The sequence below is a fragment of the Scyliorhinus canicula genome, chromosome 29 (assembly GCF_902713615.1).
Source record: "Scyliorhinus canicula chromosome 29, sScyCan1.1, whole genome shotgun sequence".
NCBI classification, from domain to species: Eukaryota; Metazoa; Chordata; class Chondrichthyes; order Carcharhiniformes; family Scyliorhinidae; genus Scyliorhinus; species Scyliorhinus canicula.
Window position 1 is genome coordinate 4,292,163 of NC_052174.1, and position 26,523 is coordinate 4,318,685.

Genomic DNA, 26,523 nt, shown 5'->3' on the forward strand with positions numbered 1-26,523 from the left:
GGTAACGACGGGGCAGCGGGTATGGACGGGGCAGCGGGTATGGACGGGGCAGCGGGTATGGACGGGGCAGCGGGTATGGACGGGGCAGCGGTGTATGGACGGGGCAGCGGGTATGGACGGGGCAGCGGGTAATGAACGGGGCAGCGGGTATGGACGGGCAGCGGGTATGGACGGGGCAGCGGGTATGGACGGGGCAGCGGGTATGGACGGGGCAGCGGGTAACGACGGCGGAGCGGGTAACGACGGCGGAGCGGGTATGGACGGGGGAGCGGGTATGGACGGGGGAGCGGGTAGGGACGGGGAGCGGAGCGGGGGTATGGACGGGGAGAGGGTATGGACGGGGGAGCGGGTATGGACGGGGGAGCGGGTATGGACGGGGGAGGGGGTATGGACGGGGGAGCGGGTATGGACGGGGAGCGGGTATGGACGGGGGAGCGGGTATGGACGGGGGAGCGGGTATGGACGGGAAGCGGGTATGGACGGCGGAGCGGGTATGGACGGGGCAGCGGGTATGGACGGGGCAGCGGGTATGGACGGGGCAGCGGGTATGGACGGGGCAGCGGGTAACGACGGGGGAGCGCGTATGGACGGGGGAGGGAATGGACGGGGGAGCGGGTATGGACGGGGAGCGGGTATGGACGGGGGAGCGGGTATGGACGGGGGAGCGGGTATGGAGGGACGTGAGCGGGTATGGACGGGGGGAGCGGGTATGGACGGGGGAGCGGTATGGACGGGGGAGGGGGTATGGACGGGGGAGGGTATGGACGGGGGAGCGGGTAACGACGGCGGAGCGGGTATGGACGGGGGAGCGGGTAACGACGGCGGAGCGGGTATGGACGGGGGAGCGGGTATGGACGGGGGAGCGGGTATGGACGGGGGAGCGGGTATGGACGGCGGAGCGGGTATGGACGGCGGAGCTGGTATGGACGGCGGAGCGGGTAACGATGGCGGAGCGGGTAACGACGGCGGAGCGGGTATGGACGGCGGAGCTGGTATGGACGGGGCGGCGGGTATGGACGGGGCGGCGGGTATGGACGGGCGGCGGGTATGGACGGGGCGGCGGGCACCGACGGGGCAGCGGGCACCGACGGGGGAGCGGGCACCGACGGGGGAGCGGGCAACGACGGGGGAGCGGGCAACGACGGGGGAGCGGGCAACGACGGGGGAGCGGGCAACGACGGGGGAGCGGGCAACGACGGGGGAGCGGGCACGGACGGGGAGCGGGCACGGACGGGGGAGCGGGCACGGACGGGGGAGCGGGTACGGACGGGGGAGCTGTACGGACGGGGCGGCTGGTACGGGCGGGGGAGCGGGCACGGGCGGGGGAGCGGGCACGGACGGCGGAGCGGGCACGGACGGCGGAGCGGGCACGGACGGCGGAGCGGGCACGGACGGCGGAGCGGGCACGGACGGGGGAGCTGTACGGACGGGGCGGCTGGTACGGGCGGGGGAGCGGCTACGGACGGGAGAGCGGCTACGGACGGGGGAGGGGCTACGGACGGGGGAGCGGGTAAGGACGGGGGAGCGGGGACGGACGGGGGAGCGGGTACGGACGGGGGAGCGGGGATGGACGAGGGAGCGGGTATGGACGGCGGAGGGGTATGGACGGCGGAGGGGTATGGACGGCGGAGTGGTTAACGACGGCGGAGCGGGTAACGACGGCGGAGCGGGTAACGACGGCGTAGCGGGTAACGACGGCGGAGCGGGTAACGAGGGCGGAGCGGGTAACGAGGGCGGAGCGGGTAACGAGGGCGGAGCGGGTAACGACGGGGCAGCGGGTATGGACGGGGCAGCGGGTATGGACGGGGCAGCGGGTATGGACGGGGCAGCGGGTATGGACGGGGCAGCGGGTATGGACGGGGCAGCGGGTATGGACGGGGCAGCGGGTATGGACGGGGCAGCGGGTATGGACGGGGCAGCGGGTATGGACGGGGCAGCGGGTATGGACGGGGCAGCGGGTATGGACGGGGCAGCGGGTATGGACGGGGCAGCGGGTATGGACGGGGCAGCGGGTATGGACGGGGCAGCGGGTATGGACGGGGCAGCGGGTATGGACGGGGCAGCGGGTATGGACGGGGCAGCGGGTATGGACGGGGCAGCGGGTATGGACGGGGCAGCGGGTAACGACGGCGGAGCGGGTAACGACGGCGGAGCGGGTAACGACGGCGGAGCGGGTAACGACGGCGGAGCGGGTATGGACGGCGGAGCGGGTATGGACGGGGGAGCGGGTATGGACGGGGGAGCGGGTATGGACGGGGGAGCGGGTATGGACGGGGGAGCGGGTATGGACGGGGGAGCGGGTATGGACGGGGGAGCGGGTATGGACGGGGGAGCGGGTATGGACGGGGAGCGGGTATGGACGGGGGAGCGGGTATGGACGGGGGAGCGGGTATGGACGGGGGAGCGGGTATGGACGGCGGAGCGGGTATGGACGGGGCAGCGGGTATGGACGGGGCAGCGGTATGGACGTGCAGCGGGTAATGGACGGGGCAGCGGGTATGGACGGGGCAGCGGGTATGGACGGGGCAGCGGGTATGGACGGGGCAGCGGGTATGGCGGGGCAGCGGGTATGGACGGGGCAGCGGGTATGGACGGGGCAGCGGGTATGGACGGGGGAGCGGGTATGGACGGGGGAGCGGGTATGGACGGGGAGCGGGTATGGACGGGGGAGCGGGTATGGACGGGGAGCGGGTATGGACGGGGGAGCGGGTATGGACGGGGGAGCGGGTATGGACGGCGGAGCGAGTATGGACGGCGGAGGGGTATGGACGGCGGTGGGGTATGGACGGCGGAGCGGGTATGGACGGCGGAGCGGGTATGGACGGCGGAGCGGGTATGGACGGCGGAGCGGGTATGGACAGCGGAGCGGGGTATGGACGGCGGAGCGGGTATGGACGGCGGAGCGGGTATGGACGGGGGAGCGGGTATGGACGGGGGAGCGGGTATGGACGGGGGAGCGGGTATGGACGGGGAGCGGGTATGGACGGGGGAGCGGGTATGGACGGGGGAGCGGGTATGGACGGGGGAGCGGGTATGGACGGGGGAGCGGGTATGGACGGGGGAGCGGGTATGGACGGGGGAGCGGGTATGGACGGGGGAGCGGTATGGACGGCGGAGCGGGTATGGACGGCGGAGCGGGTATGGACGGCGCAGCGGGTATGGACGGGGCAGCGGGTATGGACGGGGCAGCGGGTATGGACGGGGCAGCGGGTATGGACGGGGCAGCGGGTATGGACGGGGCAGCGGGTATGGACGGGGCAGCGGTATGGACGGGGCAGCGGGTATGGACGGGGCAGCGGGTATGGACGGGGCAGCGGGTATGGACGGGGCAGCGGGTATGGACGGGGCAGCGGGTATGGACGGGGCAGCGGGTATGGACGGGGCAGCGGGTATGGACGGGGCAGCGGGTATGGACGGGGCAGCGGGTATGGACGGGGCAGCGGGTATGGACGGGGCAGCGGGTATGGACGGGGCAGCGGGTATGGACGGGGCAGCGGGTATGGACGGGGCAGCGGGTATGGACGGGGCAGCGGGTATGGACGGGGCAGCGGGTATGGACGGGGCAGCGGGTATGGACGGGGCAGCGGGTATGGACGGGGCAGCGGGTACGGACGGGGCAGCGGGTATGGACGGCGGAGCGGGTATGGACGGCGGAGCGGGTATGGACGGCGGAGCGGGTATGGACGGCGGAGCGGGTATGGACGGCGGAGCGGGTATGGACGGCGGAGCGGGTATGGACGGGGAAGCGGCTAACGACGGCGGAGCGGGTACTGACGGGGGAGCGGGTAACGACGGGGGAGCGGGTATGGGACTGGGGAGCGGGTATGGACGGCAGAGCGGGTAACGACGGCGGAGCGGGTATGGACTGGGGAGCGGGTATGGACGGCAGAGCTGGTGTGGACGGCGGAGCGGGTATGGACGGGGGAGCGGGTATGGACGGGGGAGCGGGTATGGACGGCGGAGCGGGTAACGACGGGGGAGCGGGTATGGACGGGGGAGCGGGTATGGACGGGGGAGCGGGTATGGACGGGGGAGCGGGTATGGACGGGGGAGCGGGTATGGACGGGGGAGCGGGTATGGACGGGGGAGCGGGTATGGACGGGGGAGCGGGTATGGACGGGGGAGCGGGTATGGACGGGGGAGCGGGTATGGACGGCGGAGCGGGTATGGACGGGGGAGCGGGTATGGACGGCGGAGCGGGTATGGACGGGGAAGCGGGTAACGACGGCGGAGTGGGTAACGACGGGGAGCGGGTAACGACGGGGGAGTGGGTATGGACGGGGGAGTGGGTATGGACGGGGGAGCGGGTATGGACGGGGGAGCGGGTATGGACGGGGGAGCGGGTAACGACGGCGGAGCGGGCATGGACTGGGGAGCGGGTATGGACGGCAGAGCTGGTATGGACGGCGGAGCGGGTAACGACGGCGGAGCGGGTATGGACGGCAGAGCTGGTATAGACGGGGGAGCGGGTATGGACGGCGGAGCGGGTAACGACGGCGGAGCGCGTATGGACGGCAGAGCTGGTATGGATGGGGCCGGGTATGGACGGGGGAGCAGGTAACGACGGCGGAGCGGGTAACGACGGCAGAGCGGGTAACGACGGCAGAGCTGGTATGGACGGGGGAGCGGGTATGGACGGCAGAGCGGGTAACGATGGCGGAGCGGGTAACGACGGCGGAGCGGGTAACGACGGCAGAGCGGGTAACGACGGCAGAGCGGGTAACGACAGCAGAAGTCTTTCCCTGCAGGACGAGAATGATCCGGAGGGGTTTTTAGAACAATCCCCTCGTTTCACAATCATCAGTACTCGGCTGCAAGTCTTTTATTCCACATTTATTTAATCAATTGAATTAGTTTCAAATTCCCCAGCTTCCATGAAGGAATTTGAACTCCTGCCTCCCAGTCATTAGTTCAGGCCCTGATAAGCAGTGGCACAGTGCCCCACAATTTGTGCTCAGCCCTTGTCAAACACGAAACAGAAATGCTTGCCACAGAATGTAATAAACTGCACAGGAAATCCACTAATCACTCACAGTCCATCACTCATTAAATGGCGACTATATGCATTTAACACATCAGTTACATTAGGATTTCCTTTAACTCTCACTGGCAGTTAATTGCGTCTTGTTCGATTTGGAACTCTTCAATTGACTTCTGTGTCCAGCAGTCCTTTCTGTCTGGGTTTGCGCAAAGACAGCTAAAGGTTCTAGTGGGATGTTGACCTTTAGCTCAAAGAGTCTCGAGTACAAGGGCAGGATGTCATACAAGTGTTAAATAAAGCTCTGGTCCGTCCCATTTAGAGTTACGATCGATTCTGGGCATCGCACCCCAGGAAGGATATAATGCCCTGTGAAGGGGTACGGTGCCCATTCACCCAACGTAAACCTGGGAAATGGGGATAAATTGAGGACACGCTGCACAGACGAGCTCGTATTCTCTTCAATTTAGACGGCTAAGGGGATTTAAGATGATTAAGAGCGTTGATGGGGAAGACAGGTAGAAACCATTTGCTCTGGTGGGAACAAAGAGTTATGACTGGGCGGCACAATGGCTCAGTGGTCAGCACTGCTGCCTCACAGCGCCAGGGAGCTGGGTTCGATTCCGGCCTCGGGTGACTGTCCCAGTGCGGAGTCTGCACGTCCTCCCCGGGTCTGCGTGGGTTTCCTCTGGGTGCTCCAGTTTCCTCCCACAGGATGCGCACGTTAGGTGGATTGGCCATGATGAAAATTGCCTCATAACGTCCAGGAATGTGCAGGCGAGCTAGAGTTACGGGGATAGGGTGGTGGAGTGGGCCTCGGTCGGGTGCTCTGGGGCGATGTCAGGAAGCGCTTCTTCACACTATTGTGTGTGGTCAAATCCAGAACTTTCTCTCCTGAAAGGCTGCTGAGACTGGAAATCAACACAACATTTCAAAACTGACATTTTTGTTCAGCAAAGGTATTCATGAACCAGGACAGGTAAATGAAGTTAAGGTACAAATCAAAGCCATGAATGAGGGGGACAGGCTGGAGGGGCTGAATGTCAGAGAAGAGTGGAAGGTCTCAATAGCCGAGGCTGAATGGTGAAACGTGTTGATAAGAGAGGCTGATTGGTGGAACAGGCTCAAGAGGCTGCGTGGGTTACCGCCAGTCCTGCCTTGCTATGTATCCGTGTGTGCAAACAGCATTGAAGCCTTTTCCCATTACCCCAATTTTATGAGCCTGGCCATTTACTCACTGGAGAGGCAGCCTGTAGAGCTTGCCAATGAAATGCGAGCGTTCACAAAGCTGCTGTAACCTTCAATAGGACAGGGGAAAGCAGACAAGCGAAAGGTAATTCGTTTTTTGGAGGGGGGGGGGGGGGGGGGGGGGGGGGGGGAGGAAGAAAGTTGAGGTTAGGTGAAGAACAGGCAGCACGGTAGTTAGCACTGCTGCCTCACAGTGCCAGGGACCCGGGTTCGATTGGGTCACTGTCTGTGCAGAGTCTGCACGCTCTCCCCGGATCTGCGTGGGTTTCCTTCAGGGGCTCTGGTTTCCTCCCACAGTCCAAAGATGTGCTGCTCGGTTGTTGTCCATGATAAATTGCCCTTAGTGCCCAAAAAGGTTAAGTGGGCTTAAGTAGGGTGCTCTTTCCAAGGGCCGGTGCAGACTTGATGGGCCAAATGGCCCTCTTCTGCACGTAAATTCTATGAAGAAAGAACATAGAACATAGAACAGTACAGCACAGAACAGGCCCTTCGGCCCTCGATGTTGTGCCGAGCAATGATCACCCCACTCCAACCCACGCATCCACCCTATACCCGTAACCCAACAACCCCCCCTTAACCTTACTTTTTAGGACACTACGGGCAATTTAGCATGGCCAATCCACCTAACCCGCACATCTTTGGACTGTGGGAGGAAACCGGAGCACCCGGAGGAAATCCACGCACACACGGGGAGGACGTGCAGACTCCGCACAGACAGTGACCCAGCCGGGTATCGAACCTGGGACCCTGGAGCTGTGAAGCATTTAATGCTAACCACCATGCTACCGTGCTGCCCCAAGATTTAAACAAGAATGTATATAGAACTGACAGAAAAGAATGGTGCTAAATAGGACTAGGACAAGTGGAATTTTTGGTATTTTAATGTTTTCCGCCCTTTTATTCTCAGGATAATATTTTGATTCTAGTTCTAGATTTGTCACGGTAATAAAGCCTCACTACATTATTGTTGGTGTTCATTTTTAAGCTGAATCGAGAAGCAGAACACAGCTCCTGTGGCCCTGGAAAATTGGGATCCCTCTTGTCCACAGTTTAAGTGTGGAAACACACTAATTGGAGTGGAAGTCCAGGGAATGTCAACCCTCAAAATGCCTGCCCCTCACCACGTACTGCAGTAATGATATTGAGTGGACACTCAGAGTCTTGCCAACCTCCGCGGCTCCACAAGGAGTTGGAGTTTCAACGAGCAGAGCAAGAGATAGTCAATCTTTTCGCCGATTCCCAAAGCAACAGCTCAAATCGATCGCAGGGATTATCCTAATTCGTGGCTCAGTGATTGTTTAAAAAAAAAAGAAAGAGCCACTTGCAAAAGTTGTCCAGCTCAGCAAATAAGTTCAGACTACCAGAGAAAAGGCGTCGTTTCATAGGTTTAACCCCATCCCCCACCAACCCCGCTTCGAGAAAAACTTACGTGGTGCACCTTCTGCCATTTCGATTGCGGTAATGCCCAAAGACCAAATGTCACTCTGTAAGGGAACCACATTAAATCGAGTTACAGGAGAAAACGTCTGACCCTGCCGCCTCCCAGTTCTGAGCGTACAATCCTGGTCGACCAACGTCCAGTGCTCACGTCACAGTTGCCAAATCATTCAGGAGGGACATTGCCTGCTACCCATGTGGTTATTTATTATTCAATGTAAGGATTGCATTGCAATAGGTAGCACGTTTGAGCTAATGGAGGACAGAAACACAACAAGCATGTTTGCATTCATATCCCAACTTCAGGACTCCAGAACTCTTCAGAGACAATCAAGCACTTCTGCAGCCCTGGCCCTGTGTTAGTTTTGTCAGACGCGGTTTGTTGGATGGCAAGCTCTTCTGCGAGTCAGAGGAACATGTGCTGAAATCTCTGGAGCAAGGATTGAACCTGTGATCTCGGCTGACGCGCCAGTGCCCTCTCGAGGGAGTGCTGCCCTGTCAGCTGTCATCTTTTAGGGGCAACATTAAACTGACGTTTGTCTACCTACTCAGCTGAGAGAGGAAGACATTCTGGGGGACCATCGTGAAGAGCAGGCGAACTCTCCCAATTGCCCAGGCCAATTTCTATCCGACAAACCAATGATTTAAAATGAGAGGGAACGTGGTCATTATCACACTGATATCTGGCTGCTGTATTTCCTTATTCAATAAGGATTCGATTGGCTGTAAGGCACACTGTGACACTCTGGGGTTTTGAAAGACACTATAGAAATGTACTATTTGTTGTTGCAGTTTCTGCAGCTCGAATACATTCTCCCTCCTTTTAAGTTCTCACCAAGAGTCAAAGAACTGGAAAGGTGAACTCGGTTTCTCTCCTGTTAGACACTGGCACCCCTGCTGAGTTTTTCCCCAGCGCCCTCAGTTCTTGTTGTGATAGAAACGTACTTCTTTTTAAAAAAGATAGGCAATCGCCTGATCATCTAGAGTGAAGTCAGAGAACGTTATTGAAAGGAATCTGCCTTTTAATGCTGCGCTTTCGGCCAGGGGTTGGTGGGGTGGTGAGGGGGGTGCGTCTGGGCTCAAGAACCAGGAGCAGTCTGATCTGTTCCCTGTAAGAACACTATTCACGACGCCTATGCTGCTCTTGCTCATGTATTTGCTTTGTTTGGCCCCTTGTTCCGCACCGTCACCAATCACTGTCGATGTCCCATTTCTCAATGTTCTCTGTTGATTATTCTTGTGTCTACTACTGACCAACACGAGGGGACATAGCTTTAAATTGAGGGGTGGTAGATATAGGACAGATGTCAAAGGCAGTTTCTTTACTCAGAGAGTAGTAGGGGTGTGGAACGCCCTGCCTGCAACAGTAGTAGACTCGCCAACTTTAAGGGCATTTAAGTGGTCACTGGATAGACATATGGATGAAAATGGAATAGTGTAGGTCAGATAGGCTTCAGATGGTTTCACAGGTCGGCGCAACATCGAGGGCCGAAGGGCCCGTACTGCGCTGTAATGTTCTATGTTCTATGTACGTACTGTGTACATTCCTGGACCGCAGAAAAATACTTTTCACTGTACTTCGGTGCATGTGACGATAAATCAAATCAAATCAAATCAGTCCCGTGCCTGGTACCTCCACAACCTCCGAGTAGCCAACTCCTCGATCAGGGAAAGCAAAGCATTCCAGAGAGATCGATAAGAAATGAAAACAGAGGGAATATAGTATGTTGGGGGGAAAGGAAGCGTACAGCACAGTGCTCTGCAGCAAACCATGGGTGCTATTTTCAGGGGCACAAAGCATCACAGAGCAGCTGACATGGTAGTGACTGTCACAAATTAAAATCGAAAATTGACAACCGGTGAAGGGCAATGTGACGTCCGGCATCATCGAGCTTTATTGAAATAAATCACGGAAAGACTCGGTTCTGCTGCTGCTCGTAACGAAATGAAGAATCTCGAGAAGACTCGGCCTCTTATTTAGGTTGATCAGGAGACGGCTCGAGCCTGGAAAATCAGGAGAGCAAAACGTGGCTCTCAGCCCAACTGTGGGCTTGTTGCCTGGGAACCTGACGCACAATCACACCCACATTCACCAGCCAGCCCACAGCGATGATTTTTCAAGGACTGAAACAAAATCACAGTGTCTCACAAAGACCCAAAGCAGTGAAGCAGCACCAGCTAAATTTTGGGGTGTGGGAAACGGCTCTTGGGAACATGCACCCAGCCGACGAAGCGCCAAATGGCCCTCGAATGCCTTCTCGTTCGCTTTTTTAAAATTTATTTATTAAATGGCGCGTTACTCAAGAAACACATTCGCAACCCGGAGGCTGAATTGCTGTGAGCCTTGCATCGCCAAATCCCTGCCAAGGCTAAGCAACCAGGTTAAACACAGATGTAAGAATCGTGTAGTAACAAAAACAGACAAACAAGTTGTGCAGGTGACAGGCAAGTATTGAACAGGATATTAAGGGAGTAAATTGAATTACAGCAGCATTGAAATGACAACATTCCTATCCTACAGGCACAGAAGTGCGTACAGATTTAATCGTTTACCGACTTTGCTGAGGGCCCGAACCCTGTAAGGAGCTGGGCTATATTTCCTTGCTTGCTCGGACTTTGGGGAACAGCCTGGGCAGCACAGTGGTTAACACTGTTGCTGCACAGCTCCAGGGTCCCAGTTTCAAATCCCGGCTTGGATCACTGTCTGTGCTGAGCCTGCACGTGTGCGCGTGGGTTTCCTCCGGGTGCTCCGGTTCCTCCCACAGCCCAAAGATGTGCAGGTTGGATGGATTGGCCGTGCTAAATTGCCCCTTAAGTGTCCAAAAAGTATAGTTTTCGGGTTACGGGAATAGGGTGGAGGTGTGGGCTTAAGTAGGGTGATCTTTTCCGGGCTGGTGCGGACTGGATGGGCTGAATGGCCTCCTGCTGCACTGTAAATTCTATGTCAAATTATATACATTTAAAAAACAAAGGGGGGGGGGGTCAGTTTAGCTCAGTTGGCTGGACAGCTGGTTTGTGATGCCAAGTGAGGCCAACAGTATGGGGTTCAATCGGTTGAGGTTATTCACGAAGGCATCACCTTCTCAGCTTTGCCCCCTCCGGTGATCCTCAGGTTAAATCACCACCATTAACCCCCCCCCCCCCCCCACCCCCCCCCCCCCCCCCCCCCCCGCTCCCCCCCAAGGGTAAAGTGGCCGATGGTCATCTGGGGTGATGGTGGCTTTGCATTTTTTTAAATAGGAAAGTTCTTCATCGTTTTCTTCTTTTTAAGAGGTCATCCTACAATTCCTGGCAATGGGGCCTTCAGCCAGGCTTTTTATTTTTTTTTTAAAAGACTCGGATCACGCTGACCACTTCCCCCCTGCCCCATCCCACCGCAGAACTCGCAGGTAATGAACGGATGGCCATGAGACATCCCTCCTCCCCTCCCCGTGGCAAAATACTTCAGCAAGGCTTCCGATCGCAAGGTTCAGAGCACGACTGGCCCGTTCATGGTAGCCTGTCCGCCAAGAACTGATCCAGCCTCTTGCCCGGTCCCCTGCTTCGGGTTTTTTTTTTTGTTAAACCTACCCTATAATCGTAGGTGGCATCTGGGTTTTCATCACACGCGATCACTTCGGGCGCCATCCAATACGGGGTGCCAATGAACGTGTTCCTTCTGCCCACAGTCCGGTCGAGCTGAGCGCTGACGCCAAAATCAACTGGGAAGGGGAAAGGAAAATGGCTGACGTTCAGAACTCCAAAATCAGCTCGAATCGATCAGTTTAGACAAAGCACACATCCACGTCTACACGACCTTGAAAGTTTTAAAACTCGAGCTCGTAATAAGTAGAAGTCGCAACGCCCGATCAGTCCACGTGGGGGCCTGCGCCCTCCGAGGAGCTAAATAATTCCAATCTATCCTGAGCGCCACCTCATCGACCCGATCCTGACCACTGACTTCGAGTTTCAGCGTCAATCACTAACCTTGCTGGTCAATTCTAGACCCAACTCAAAAAGCAAGCGGCTGCAAAGCAGAAATAAAAATAGAAAATGTTGAAAATACTCAGCAGGTCTGACAGCTTCTGTGAAGAGACACACACAGAGTTAACCTTTCAGATCTGTGGCCTTCTGTCAGAACAACAGGTTGGAGGCCTCTTTCTCTCCATCGATGCTGCTGCGTATCCCACGGAGCATTTAGAGCATTTTCTCTCCTCAGACTCAACTCTTTCTCCCCCTCGCCCCCTATGTTATAAATCTTTTCAATCAACGACAGTCCTTCAATGATTGGGAATAAGTCTGTTTCCACATCACTGCTTCCATTTTCCTCCCGGCTTGAGTCGGCAAATGGAGAATGGCTCTTCCAGAGCGGTGAGAGGATGACGTGCGAACTGACGCTTGGAATAGAAACAAATTGAAATGGTCACCTTCCATTCGTCTGAATTCCAGTGTCTATATGTCCAACCTATATCGGTTCGAACTTTCCTCAAAAAACAACCCCTTCATCCCGGGAATCAGCCCAGTGAACCTTCTCTGAACTGTTCCCAATGAAGTATATCCCTCCTTTTGTCAGGAATGTAGACATTTCAGATATTCTGCATTTGTATTTGATACAGCAAGGGTTAAAAGTCTGGGTTAGTGTGTGCGACTGCTGCAGTCATGTTTTTTAAAAATCCAGGCTTGACAGGCAGCAGGCCTTTTGGAGTCAGAGCTGCGATTAAAGCATTGTAAAAGTTGGGACAATGGAATTTTGTTTATATAAATGATGTTCCCTGGGGAGTACGTCATTAAAGACAATGTTTAGTTTTAGTAAGCTGATGGGGTTAATGGGCTGAAGCAATCAGGTGTTGAGTTTATCGCTTTGAAATTCATGTTAAAGATTTGACTGTGGGCAGGCGAGCAGCTTCTCTGAAAACAGCGAGTTTTGATCTGTCAGCAGAAGCAGTTTCTCTCAAAACAGTGAGTTAAAGATTTGCCTGTGAACAGGACAGAAGCAGCTCCTCAAAGGCTGGCAGGTTAAACTGTGATTTGAGGCGGGGGAAAAAATTTGCAAACTGGCTCCTGAAAGATATTTCTTTCTCAGCACAGGGTATCCAAGACATCTCTAATAGACAAGTGTTCCTGGGTCTGCTAATTGTATTTAAAAGTGGATTCTGACCAGAGATGGGCGTTGTTTGACTGGATAAAGATAGCAGAAAGGAGTTATTGTTCTAGTGTATTGATAAACATTGTTCAAGTGGCAACTGTAAACTAATGATGTTGTTGTTAGTTATAGAGTTTGTTTTGATATACCATATCCCTATTTGTGTGTGGAATCCCATCCTTTAGAAAGCACCCGGATGAGCACTTGGGAACGTCTTAATATTCAAGGCTATGGGCCAAGTGCCGGCGAATGGGCTTAGGTCGGCAGATCAGGTGTTTGTCATGCGGCGGTGCAGACGCGGCGGGCCGACGGGCCTCTGCTGCACTGCATTTTTCTGTGAAATATCCTTTCCTCTCAGTCTTACAAATTAAAGAAAATATTGGGGTTTCTGTCTGGTATCGTAACATTGGGGTCTGGTCTGGGATCGAAATAAGCCACACGTAATACTCCAGGTGTGCCCTCACCAATGCCCTGTACAGCTGCAACAAGACTGCCCCACTTTTATTCTCCTTGTAATAAAGGCTAACAATTGGTTTGAAACTATGCAGGTACCTGCACAAAGACCGCCAGATTCCTCTGCATCACAGAGTTCTCCATCCAGTTAAATATTTTTTTTTTTCAATTGTTCTTGGGATGTGGGCATGGCTAGCATTCATTGCCCATCCCTGACTGTTCAGCCATTTCAGAGGAGGGGCAGTTAAGAGTCAACCATATCACTGTGTGGGTCTGGAGTCACGTGTAGGCCACACTGGGTAGGGACAGCAGATTTCCTGCCCTGGTGGACATTAGTGAACTAGATGGGGTTTTTTTTTTACAACAATCGGCATGGTTTCCTGGTCATTCGGCTTTGAATTTTGATTTTTTTTTTGTCTGCCATAGTGGGATTCAAATCCAGCACCTGGTCTCTGGGTTGTTAGTCCAGTGACAATTCCCCTACACCAACACCTCCCTTGTTCTATCCTTCCTGCCGAAGTGGGCAAGCTCCCGCTATCACACATGGTGCTTGATCAGCCAAATTGTTGCTCACTCACTGTGTACCCGCCTCAGAGCGACTCTGTATCAGCAAATCTGGCTGCAATACCCTTTCCAATTTCGCCCAAGTCAGGGGACACTTCCCCATACGAAGGGCTGAGAGGGGGCTCAAACTCTGAGCAGAGTAGACCCTAATCAATGGCTAATTTTACAACCAAAATCGGTTGGTTTGTGTATTCAGGGGGTAGGGGCGAAAGCTGGGAGACGGAGTTAGGTAGCAGATCCGTTATGATCTTGGTGAATGGCGGCGGGCGGAACAGCTTTGAGGGATTAAATGGTCTAACGCCTGTCCTTGCACTCCCCACCAAGCTTCCAAGAATTCCGCCCTCCCCTAATTCTGGCCTCTGGGCAGCCAAGATTCGCTCCAGCCAACCACTGTTGACCATGCCGAGACCCCAAGCTGCAGAATTTCCCCCCTCACAGCTCCTCCTCGGACTCCCCGCTTGACCACCAGTCCTGATATCTCATGTGGCGCGGTGTATGGCTCCACCCAAGGATGCTTTGTTGCTTGAAAGGCACTGTACAAATTGCTGGGATGTAGCAGATATCTGTAGCTGATGCAGGATGACCAGATTTGCCAGTCACACCACTTGGATCTCATATTCTGTTCGCGACAGAAGCAAAAAAATAAAAAATCTTCCCGTGATTGACTCTGCTCCGTTTTCACTCCGACTATTTCCATCTCTCGTTGCCTGTCACCTACATCTTGGCCTTTGACGCACCGTAGAACATAGAACAGTACAGCACAGAACAGGCCCTTCGGCCCTCAATGTTGTGCCGAACAATGATCACCCTACTCATCCACCCTATACCCGTAACCCAACAATCCCCCCCTTAACCTTACTTTTATTAGGACACTACGGGCAATTTAGCATGGCCAATCCACCTAACCCGCACATCTTTGTACTGTGGGAGGAAACCGGAGCACCCGGAGGAAACCCACGCACACAGGGGGAGGACGTGCAGACTCCACACAGACAGTGACCCAGCCGGGAATCGAACCTGGGACCCTGGAGCTGTGAAGCATTTATGCTAACCACCATGCTACCCTGCTGCCCCATGTTACGTCTATTCCAATTGCACCTTTCCCCTCTCTCCCCTCGCACCATGCAATAAATCGGCAGCAACTCCCTTTTAAACACATTTCTTTGACCTTGCTGTGATGAGGTTGATATTGCCATGGCAACTGCTGAGAGAGAGAGTTGCTGCGCAGGTTTTTTTTGGTGGGCGATAAACACACATGCATATCCATGCAAGCCATCAGTCTCGACACGGTTTAACTGGAGCTCCACAGACCAATTAGCTCACATTCTGCCCTCCCTCGCACATGCTCTCCCCTGGCGACTTCTGCTCATTAAACTCCACAAGAGCCTCGCTCGAAATTGTATTTGCTGTGTGTCGGAGAGCGAGGGGGAAAACGCAGGCCCAGCCCTCCACGGCCAGAGGGCAATCAATGCCATCGCAGTGGGCCACCCCTCGAAGAGGAATTAGCATTCCTTTTTAAATTCCGACAAGGGGAGAGGTACTTGCAGAGGCAGCGACCGGAGGCCACGCTAAGCTTTTGGCTCGGCCCCCAGCCTTGCCCTGTCCTTTTTGACGCATGCCCACGAGCAAGTTTGGACACCCCCCCCCCAAAATCGACCACTTATCCTCACCAAGCTTCACTTCCGCATTTTCTGTCAGGAGCACATTCTGTCCCTTGATGTCTCGGTGAATAACTTTATGCGCGTGAAGATGCGTCAGGCCCTGTCGGAAAGACAAAAAGGAAAACAAAACAAAAAAAAGTTGGTCAGAACTCTGTTGTATTTGATTTAAATTCACTCCATCAGCTGGGTGTAGGGCTGGCGAGGGAATAAAATAAATGGTACAATTTTACAAGGTGTGAGGGGGAAGAGGGACACGGAGGCTCAAAAATGCTAATTTTTGATTGAGGTGTACAACAATATAAGCTGGACAAATGCGATTAGCTGGTGTTATAAGGGACGGGGACACAGATTTTAGGCAAGAGATGCAGGAGGGGGTGGGAGAAAGAGTTTTTTTTTAAAAACACAGCAATTGATAATGACCTGGAACCCACAGCCCCCTGAGGGTGGTGAAAGCTGAGGTGGATAATAACTTCAAAAGAAATTTGATGGGGAGTTGAGGAAAGTAAATTTGTAAGATTATGGAGTTGCAGTGGGGGAATATCCATAGAATCCCGACAGTGATGATGGAGGCCATTCGGCCCATCGAGTCTGCACCGACCCTCTCAGAGAGCATCCGATCGAGGCTCAAACCCCCATCCTATCCCCACAATCCCAACTAGGGGCAATTTATCCGGGCCAAATCACATAACGTTCACATCTTTGGAAAGTGGGAGGAAACCGGAGACGCTGGAGGAAACCCATGCACACACGGAGAGAAAATGCACTCTGGGTGCTCCGGTTTCCTCCCGCAGTGCAAAAATGCGAAGGTTAGGTGAATTGGCAGTGTCAAATTGCCCCGTACGGTCCGAAGATTAGCTCGGGCTGCGGGTTTCGCGGAGGGGGGGTGGGAGAGAGAGAGAGAGAGAGAGAAAGAGGGCCGAGCTAAGGTGCTCTTTCAGAGGGCCGGTGCAGACGCAATGAGCCAAATGGCCTCCTTCTGCACTGTAGGGATTCTATGTTTGTATGCTTGTAATCCCAGTTGTGGCCAGTGCTGCGGCTGGGAATGTGGGACTAGAGCAGTGAGATTGGCCAGCAGTTCCCCGGAGGTGAGGCTTCCACCCGAGTGAAGGGCAGAAGGCCCAACTCCAGCCAATCATTTCTTTTGTTTTACTGTCACGTGTATCGAGGTACAGTGAAAAGCATTGTTCTGCCTACAGTTCAGACAGGTCGTTCAATACATGAAAAAAACACAAAGGGACACACACACAATGTAAATACATAGGCACGCATGCAGCTGTGGAGTGAAGCAGGCAGTTGGCAGCGGCTGCTATGAGCGACATGGGAAGCCTTCGTGGTCACAAACTCATTCGCTGGCACCTTTCGAGAACCCAAGTTAAAAAGGAACAATCGCGGAGTTAAGGGGAAAAACAGGGGAGTGAGACTAATCGGCAACTTTCAGAGAGCCAGAAGAGGCATGCGGTGTCTGCAATTCTATTACAGCTCCAAGCTCCGACTGTATTTCACCTCTCAAAACACAAAAATCCTTCGGCATTTCAAGGCAGTGATTGAGTGTAATAGCATCGGAAAGTTGGGTTGAGCTGAACAACTCTCGGGAGCCATTTTGACAGACTGCTTCAGGACAAATTTAATTACAATGTCCACAACCTGATTTACATCCCTGAGTGCATTTGTCGAAGAATCTCCACCCACCCCCCCCCCCCCCCCCCCCCCCCCCCTTTCGAATTCCTGGCCTTTGGTCAGAACTGGGACTCTTGAATCCTGTGCCGAGCAATTTTGCTGAATGATTTGCCTAGAGGGACCCGTGCACAAAAATCTCCCACAGAATTCAACTCAAGGTCCGGGGATAAATTTAGAGGTTACCACAGCGGAATTCTGGCATGTGCCAAAAGCAAAGATTCTCACAGAACAATGACAAGGAGGCGGGAAGCAGATAGAAGTTAGCTACAATAGAAATGAGGATAATATTAACAAGTGGTTCTCTCACACTCTCTCTCTTTCAACCCCAGGCACTGATTTCTGGCATGGGTTGTACACGAGTGTGAAAGACGCTCAATTTTAGCAGATATGCCAAACAGTCCCTCGGTCACTATTTTCCTTCCACTCACATCCTTGCACAAGTTCAACTTTTAAAAAAATCTTTATTAGTGTCGCAAGTAGGCTTACATTAACACTGCAATGAAGTTACTGTGAAAAGCCCCTCGTTGCCAAACTCCGGTGCCTGTTCGCATACGGAGGGAGAATTCATAATGTCCAATTCACCTAACAGCACGTCTTTCGGGACTTGTGGGAGGAAACCGGAGCGTCCAGAGGAAATCTGCAGGAGAACGTGCAGACGCCGCACAGACAGTGACCCAAGCTGGGAATCGAACCTGGGACCCTGAAGCTGTGAAGCAACAGCGCTAACCACTGTGCTACCGTGCCACCCACAAACTGTCTGGAAAGTACTGCAAAGCAATTGACTCAAGTCTGACAATACCAAAGCACAAGAACTAAATGCTACCCTTCATTTGAAATCTTGATACGATCCTTGCCAAAGACCAACCCCAACTGATATTACGTGAAGGGGTGAATCCAGGTGGGAAGGCATGTTCAGCTTCCAGTGAATTCTATTCGGTTTGAAAGGTGGCTGGCATTGACAGGGACCAAAGCCACACATGGACGGGAGGAGTTGCCCACCGCGAAGACCACCAGTGTGGCAAACCTAGGGCAGCGCGGTAGCATGGTGGTTAGCACAATTGCTTCACAGCTCCAGGGACCCAGGTTCGATTCCCAGGCTTGGTTCACTGTCTGTGCGGAGTCTGCACGTTCTCCCCGTGTCTGCGTGGGTTTCCTCCGGGTGCTCCGGTTTCCTCCCACAGTCCAAAGATGTGGTTAGGTGGATTGGCCGTGATAAATTGCCCTGAGTGTTCACAATTGCCCTTAGTGTTGGCTGGGTTACTGGGTTATGGGGTGGAGATGTGTGCTTGGGTGGGGTGCTCTTTCTTAGAGCCGGTGCAGACTCGATGGGCCGAATGGCCTCCTTCTGCACTGTAAATTCTATAATCCTATGAACTTTGAGCCAAGAGCTTCCTAATGTTATGCCCACACAATCACGCAGAAAACATCAGGGGATGTGCTCTTTCAAATTCCCGTACCAGGACAGGCGGCGGAATGTGGCGACTAGGGGCTTTTCACAGTAACTTCATTGAAGCCTACTCATGACAATAAGCGATTTTCATTTCAAAAGCTTTTATGCCTTCAAGGGAAACTCAACTTGAACCCGGTTTCACTGGCAAATCTCAAAAAGCTATCTTTCCTCCGAAAATAATGACGAGGGCGCTCACTGCAACGGGTGGAGGGGACGAAAAGTCACAGTACGGTTTGGAAAAATGATAATTACCCGCAGTATCTCCCTGCAGATGTAGGCGATCCACTCTTCTTTCAACGCATTTCCTTTCGTGTTCTTGACCAGGTCCGTGACAGATCCAGCTCCACAGAACTCCATAACCAGCTGAGGGAAGGAACACACCAACAGATCTGAGCACAAGCAGAGCTGCTGCTGCTCTTTCCCCTATCTCTCAGGCGGAGGGGGAAAAAGTGGCAGTGGATACCTTCTGCATTCTTACAGAAACAGACAGAAATCTGCGGGATTAATGAACCAGTTTCAAAGCATTGACTATGGACACTGCAGGGAGAACACAGAGAAGAATATATCTTCAACAAACAAACAAAAAACAAAAATGCACCCTTAAATTCTTATACACTTTAAAGGCGACACAGTGATGCAAACTGACGGGGTGGAATTACGCATGTGTTGAGACAATGGCGAGTCTAGAACCAGGGGATTATTTCAAAATAATTGGGGGGGGGGGGGGGGGGTGCTACTTTGAGTAAAACAATTTCCCATCTTCTTGCCCCAGAGGGTTACGAATCTTCGGAACTCTCCACCCCAGAGGGCTCTGCAAGTTCAGTCACTGGGCACTTGGGGCAGTCACTTGGGGCAGCAGGGTAGCATGGTGGTTAGCATAAATGCTTCACAGCTCCAGGGTCCCAGGTTCGATTCCCGGCTGGGTCACTGTCTGTGTGGAGTCTGCACGTCCTCCTCCTGTGTGCGTGGGTTTCCTCCGGGTGCTCCGGTTTCCTCCCACAGTCCAAAGATGTGCGGGTTAGGTGGATTGGCCATGCTAAATTGCCCGTAGTGTAAGGTTAATGGGGGGATTGTTGGGTTACGGGTATACGGGTTACGTGGGTTTAAGTAAGGTGATCATGGCTCGGCACAACATCGAGGGCCGAAGGGCCTGTTCTGTGCTGTATTGTTCTATGTTCTATGTTCTATTGAGGGCCGAAGGGCCTGTTCTGTGCTGTACTGTTCTATGTTCTATGTTCTATGTTTCTGACTGATTTCTAAACACCACTGACATGAGATATGGGAATAGTCTGGGGGCGTGGGAAGCATTGAAGTGTGTGATCAGCCACGACCATACTGAAATGGAGTACGGGTCCACCATGCCACCACCCCCTCAACAGTACAGTAATGTTAGTGACCGATCACACATTGGAAAATGAGATGGGCAAATTGTAGGCCTGATCGGGAATTTAGCTGAATGGCGGGCGAGGAAGGATAATCGGCAGGGGGGCCTCCATTAATTATTAAGCGTCTTGATTACCGAGTTATGATGGACTGAAAGCGATGCACGGAAATTTGCCATTGATAGAAAAGTGGGAGGCATCGTCAACAGGACAGATTCCATAGCGAGCATCTTCCAAATCCACGACGGATACCATTGAGAAGGACACGAGCAGGAGACACATGGGGAACACCACCTCCTGCACGTTCCCCTCTTAGCCACTCACCAACCTGACTTGGAAATATATCCGCCGTTCCTTCTCTGTCATCGGGTCAAAATCCCCAAACTCCCTCCCTAACAGCACTGTGGGTGCACCTACACCACATGGGAGTGCAACGGTTAAAGGCGGCAGCACACTGTCACCTTCTTAAGGGCAATTAGAAATGAGCAATAAATGCTGGCTTAACCAGTGAAGTCCACGTCGCAAATTCATTTTTAAATATGGAGTCCTACCTCAGGAACTCAGAGGAAATAGTTTTTTCGCGGATTCATTAAAGGGATGAGGGAGACACGGACAAAGTCACCATTTATTGCCCATCCTAACTTTCCTCGAGAAAGCGGCAGTGATGACCGGGTGACTTGTTAGGTGCTGTGGCTCTCGAATTACATTTCGGAAGACGGGGAAAAGACAGTAGAGTTCCTTCCCAAATGGAGATTGATGGTTCAGGACGTGTGCGGCTGACGCCAGCTTATCATTTGTTAGCTGGGTTGAAATTCCCCAACTCCAGGGGCGAGATGTGAACTTGCGTCTCTACGTCATTCGCCCAACCGTGGACAGCAAGGTAGCACAAGTGGATAGCACTGTGGCTTCACAGCGCCAGGGTCCCAGGTTCGATTCCCTGCTGGGTCACTGTCTGTGCGGAGTCTGCCCGCTCTCCCCGTGTCTGCGTGGGTTTCCTCCGGGTGCTCCGGTTTCCTCCCACAGTCCAAAGATGTGCAGGTTAGGTGGATTGGACATGCTAAATTGCCCTTAGTGACCAAAAAGGTTAGATGAGGTTATTTGGTTATGGGGGTAGGCTGGAAGGGAGGGCTTAAGTGGGTCGGTGCAGACTCGATGGGCCGAATGGCCTCCTTCTGCACTGTATGTGTTTTCTATGTAAATTCTCTGGGTGACTGAGCCAATCACAAACACTTCTGCTGCTTCCAATTCACAAAATCTAGATTACCTTTCATGCTGTTGTTACGACAAATTGAATCATGGGACCATGCAGTTTTGAGAATCATCCGGTGTCATATTCACGAAAAGAGGACAGTATTTAGCCCCAGCAAACACGAATGAAGTTGGATTTCTCACCCAGAGTTGGTCATCGTGGCCTGGAGGGCTCTTCTTGATGAAGGCACCATAGTACGTTGCAATGTTTCGATGGTGCGAGTACTTTTTGAGCATGTTAATCTCCTGTTTGATCTCCTCCTCTTCGTCCTGGATTTAAAAAATAAACAAAATCTTCATCACCAAAGAGCAAAATGCCTCGGATGCTGGGGACCGGAGATAAAAACGCAAAGTGCTGCGGAAAACACAGCTGATCTGCCAGCATCAGAGTTGACCCGCACAACCCAATCTGATTCTTCTTTGGAACTTCGGTATTCCAAAGAATCATCATATTGGACTCACCTTAACTCGGTTTCTCTTGCTGCAGATGCTGCCGAACCGACAAAAGCTTTACGCTCGACTTATAAAAAGGCCTGACAGCATTTTACTATTCTGGGTGTGGTTTTCGCACCTTGGAGGGGAGAACTGAAGCTTTAGAGTTTCGAATTTATTGCCTGAACATAAATACTTCATCAAGTCTTCCTAAAAGTCGTGCTTCAGGTTTTCGGTATGGGAACCCTCTTGCAAGCATCAGTACTCTTGTGACATGTCATGTGAGAGCATCTTTAAGAAATGGGTGTTTATCAAACAGCTGTCGTGAATGTACCTTTAAGAAATAGGTGTTTATCAAATAGCTGTCGTGAATGTACCTTTAAGAAATAGGTGTTTATCAAATAGCTGTCGTGAATGTACCTTTAAGAAATAGGTGTTTATTAAATAGCTGTCGTGAATGTACCTTTAAGAAATGGGTGTTTATCAAATAGCTGTAGTGATGTTAGAGTGTGGGTGGAGCTGGGCTGTCTGTCTGCTTTACCTTTGTCTGCTTGGGCTGGCAGCTACAGTGAGCTACAGTCGTTTTCAGAGTTGGAGCTGCGTCCAGCCAAACAAGGTGTAATTTTGATCTCTCTCTGCATGAAAAGAATGTCTTCAGATCACTTGCTAATTTAAAAGTGATAACCGCTCTCAGTAGAGAATTTAAACCTGCTGTCTTTGTTAAAGAGGGTAGTTGTCTTATGGATGTTGCTGGGAAAGATTAAGGGTTACTTATAGAGTACTGTATTCTTTGGGGGAGTATTTGAGTTGATAGTTGCTAAGAGTTTTACTGTGTGTTTATAAAATGTTAACTGGATTCATATAATAAACATTGTTTTGTTTTAAAAGTACTTTAGATCTCTGTTGCATCACACCTGTAAAGTGGGCCCTTGTGCTCCCCATAACCACAATCCGTTAAAAGTTGTGGGTCAGGTGAACTCCATGATACACTTTGGGGTTCTCTAAACCCTGGCCCGTAATAGGAAGCCCAAACAGTCAAGAGGATGTTTGTGCAGACCAGACATAAATCAGGCGGGTCCACTTTCAGTTTGAAACTGGTGCTCAAGCAGAATCGTATGCTTAGTTCTAGTATTTGCTGATATTGGATACAGATTGTTATAGCGTTAACCTTTGCAGCAGGAGGTAGCATTACAAGGTTAATGCTTAATTTATACAAAGAGAGAAAGCAACATTAATAGGGCAAATACACTGGAAGCCTTGAGAAGACATTGTCTCTGCAACTCCCCCTCAGTTTCCACCACATACACAACCAACCTACTCTGTGCAAGGTCGGACTCCAACCAGTGGACAGTATTCCCTCATCCCCACTGACTTCAGTTTTATGAAGGCCCCACGATGGTTATTTGCTGCTTTGACGTTAAGGACTGACAAGGGTGGGACACCATGGGAGGTTCCCATACCAGCCTCCCCGAACAGGTGGTGGAACGTGGCGACTGGGGGATTTTCACAGTAACTTCATTTGAAGCCTACTTGTGACAATAAACCATTTTCATTTCATTTTTCACCTCTGGGTTTTAGCACCTCAGCCCATGTTTGGACCAAGGCTGCAATGAGGTCTGAAGTCGAAGGATTTGCAACCTCCTTCAGCCAGAAGTGCCGGGTTGGATGCTCCGTCTCTGCCTCCTCCTCAAATTCCCAGCACGTCTTCAGCCAATTCGATTCATACCTCCACACTGGAGGTCCATGTACATGTCTGGTCAATGGTAAGCCCTCATTGAAGTTGGGAGTCCAGCAATGGCAATGTCAGGGGGAGGTGGCTAGCTTCTCGCTTGTTGGAGACGATAATTGTCTGGCAAAAAACTCTCCCCTCCGACCAACTTTTTAAATCCACCTCAAACCCAAATTTCCCTAAATTAAATGCTGAAAAGTCACTTCACCTTTTGCTATTTGGAAGTGTTTGTGTGTGTGTGTGTGTGTGTGTGTGTGTGCGTGTGGGGGGGGGGGGGGGGGGGGGGGGGGGGGAAGAGAGAGAGAGAGGGGGGGGCACAGATACAGTTTAAATCCATATTCAGCCTTGTTTCGTATTTCAAGCCGTTGATACCAATGGATTTTGCTGTTCTAATTTGGTCGGATTTATTCATCAACAAGGCAGCAGCTTGAAGAACACCTCTTTCCACATCACCAGTTCATCAAATTGAAATTGGCACAGCCATGAATAAGACAGAAAGCACAATTCTGGACTTTTAGGGAGGATCCTGACTTAGACACGTTTGGTCTCAAACCCACAGAAAGCAGCTTCTCACCATTGGCTCCTCAGCTAAGCACATACGCCGAATGCCTGAGCTTTCTCTCCTGCTGGGCACGGTCATCATTGCAACAACACTTTGTCATCAGGAGGTTAAAACTAACTTACCTGTCTCACAACAGTTAATGGGGCTGGTTTAGCTCACTCGGCTAAATCATTGGCTTTTAAAGCAGGCCAGCAGCACGGTTCGATTCCCGTATCAGCCTCCCCGGACAGGCGCCGGAATGTGGCGACTAGAGGCTTTTCACAGTAACTTCATTGAAGCCTACTCGTGACTATAAGTGATTTTAATTTTCAACAGTCTCAACGCAGCAAACATACCCTATTATGTGCAGCATAAGGGCGGCACGGTAGCATAGTGGTTAGCACTATTGCTTCACAGTGCCAGTGTCCCAGCTTCGATTCCCCGCTGGGTCACTGCCTGTGTGGAGTCTGCACCTTCTCCCCGTGTCTGCGTGGGTTTCCTCCGGGTGCTCCGGTTTCCTCCCACAGTCCAAAGACGTGCAGGTTAAGTGGATTCGCCATGACCAATTGTCCTTAGTGACCAAAAAAGGTTAGATGGGGTTATTGGGTTACAGGGATAGAGGGGGGAAGTGAGGGCTTAAGTGGGTCAGTGCAAACTCGATGGGCCGAATGGCCTCCTTCTGCACTTCATGTTCTATGAGTGGGTGAACAATCCAACGCTTGGTGACTTCAGCTTCACATTGACAGGAAGGGCCAATCGAATGAGGAGTGCAGCGATTGTTCCAAAAGCGCTGTCAAGGACAATACTGAGCCACTCGGATTTCTCCTCTTAGATAAAGAAGCAATATAATGTGCCACGGTCAAATAGGGAAGTTACCAGAATATGTTATGAGGGACCGTGACTGAGCATTGGGACAAATAGTTGCTGGAATACAAATGTGTGAATGGTGTGTGAGTCCCAATTTGGCCTTGCTTAGAACATTACATCTCATCAAAGAAGAAAGAAAATTACAGCACAGGAACAGGCCCTCCAAGCCTGTGCCGACCATGCTGCCGGTTTCACCTAAAACCTTCTACACTTCCGGGGTCCGTATCCCTCTATTCCCATCCGATTCTGTCGAGACGTCCCTTAAACGTCACTATCGTTCCTGCTTCCACCACCACCTCCGGCAGCGGGTTCCAGGCATTATGCCCCTCATTATTTTGTAGAATTCTATCAGGTCGCCCCTCAACCTCCGTCGTTCCAGTGAAAACAAACCGAGTTTATCCAACCTCTCCTCATAGTTAATGCTCTCCATACCAGGCAACATCCTGGTAAACGTCTTCCGTCCCTTCTCCACAGCCTCCACACTCTCTGGACCACACCCTTGAACAAAGACGTTATGAAGTTGACAGATTACTGCAGCACATGGCACATTGGGGCTGGTTTAGCACACTGGGCTAAATCGCTGGCTTTTAAAGCAGACCAAGGCAGGACAGCAGCACGGTTCGATTCCTGTACCAGCCTCCCCGAACAGGTGCCGGAATGTGGCAACTAGGGGCTTTTCACAGTAACTTCATTTCAGCTTACTTGTGACAATAAGCAACTTTCATTTCATTTTTCATTAATTTTTTCACCTCACACTGAATCCCTCTGGTGGATCCCACCACCCATCAGAAATGCCAGTTCCAATAAAAACCTGCATATCGGCCGTGGAATGAAGAACGATCTCAACCAAACATACTTGGGAGTGGGATAAAAACAGTAAATGCTGGGAAAACTCAGCAGGTCTGACACCGTCTGTGGCGAGGGAAACACAGGTAACGCTTTCAGTTTGTGTAGGTTAAGTGGATTGGCCAGGATCAATTGCCCTTCGTGACCAGAAAAGGTTAGGAGGGGTTATTGGGTGTCATGTGACAGTAACTTTAAGACATGGGTGTTTATTACTGCAGTGATGTCAGAGTGTCTGTGAGCTCTTTACTTTTGTTTTAGGCTGTTTGCTGCAGGGTGTGTTTTAGTTTCGTTTTCAGTGTTGGAGCTGAAGCCAGACAGAGCAGGTGTACTGCTGTTCTCTCTGCCATCAAAAGACTATCTCTTGATCATTTGGTGAATTCAGAATTATAAATGTTTTCAGTCGTGAATGTAAACCTGACGTGCTTCTGGTAAAAGGTGTTTTAAGTCTTATGGATGTTAAAAGGAAAATTGAAAGGATTACTTAGTGTTGTAGTCTTTGGGAGTTGTATTTGAATTAATGGTTTCCAAGATGTTCACTGTATGTTTTAAAAAGGTTAACTTCAGTTCATAGAATAAACATTGTTTTGCTTTAAAAAATACTTTTCCATTTCTGCTGTACCGCACCTGTAGAGTGGGCCGTCAGCTCCCCATGAAGGGCAGCATGGTAGCACAGTCGTTAGCACAATTGCTTCACAGCTCCAGGGTCCCAGGTTCGATTCCCGGCTTGGGTCACTGTCTGTGCGGAGTCTGCACATCCTCCCCGTGTATGCGTGGGTTTCCTCCGGGTGCTCCGGTTTCCTCCCACAGTCCAAAGATGTGCAGGTTGGGTGGACTGGCCATGATAAATTGCCTTTAGTGTCCAAAATTGCCCTTAGTGTTGGGTGGGGT

The 26,523-nt window shown here is 52.3% G+C and overlaps 1 protein-coding gene across 1 annotated transcript in view; it reads right to left on the minus strand.

Annotated features, from left to right (window-relative positions):
• Positions 1 to 26,523, minus strand: part of LOC119958374 (misshapen-like kinase 1) — a 189,500-nt gene that overhangs the window by 143,592 nt on the left and 19,385 nt on the right. The window contains exons 2-6 of the mRNA XM_038786859.1: positions 21,365 to 21,490; positions 18,843 to 18,953; positions 15,473 to 15,563; positions 11,234 to 11,364; positions 7,656 to 7,710 (exon numbers count right to left, since the gene is read on the minus strand). Coding sequence (XP_038642787.1) covers positions 7,656 to 7,710; positions 11,234 to 11,364; positions 15,473 to 15,563; positions 18,843 to 18,953; positions 21,365 to 21,490 — 514 coding nt within the window. The remainder of the gene's footprint in view (positions 1 to 7,655; positions 7,711 to 11,233; positions 11,365 to 15,472; positions 15,564 to 18,842; positions 18,954 to 21,364; positions 21,491 to 26,523) is intronic.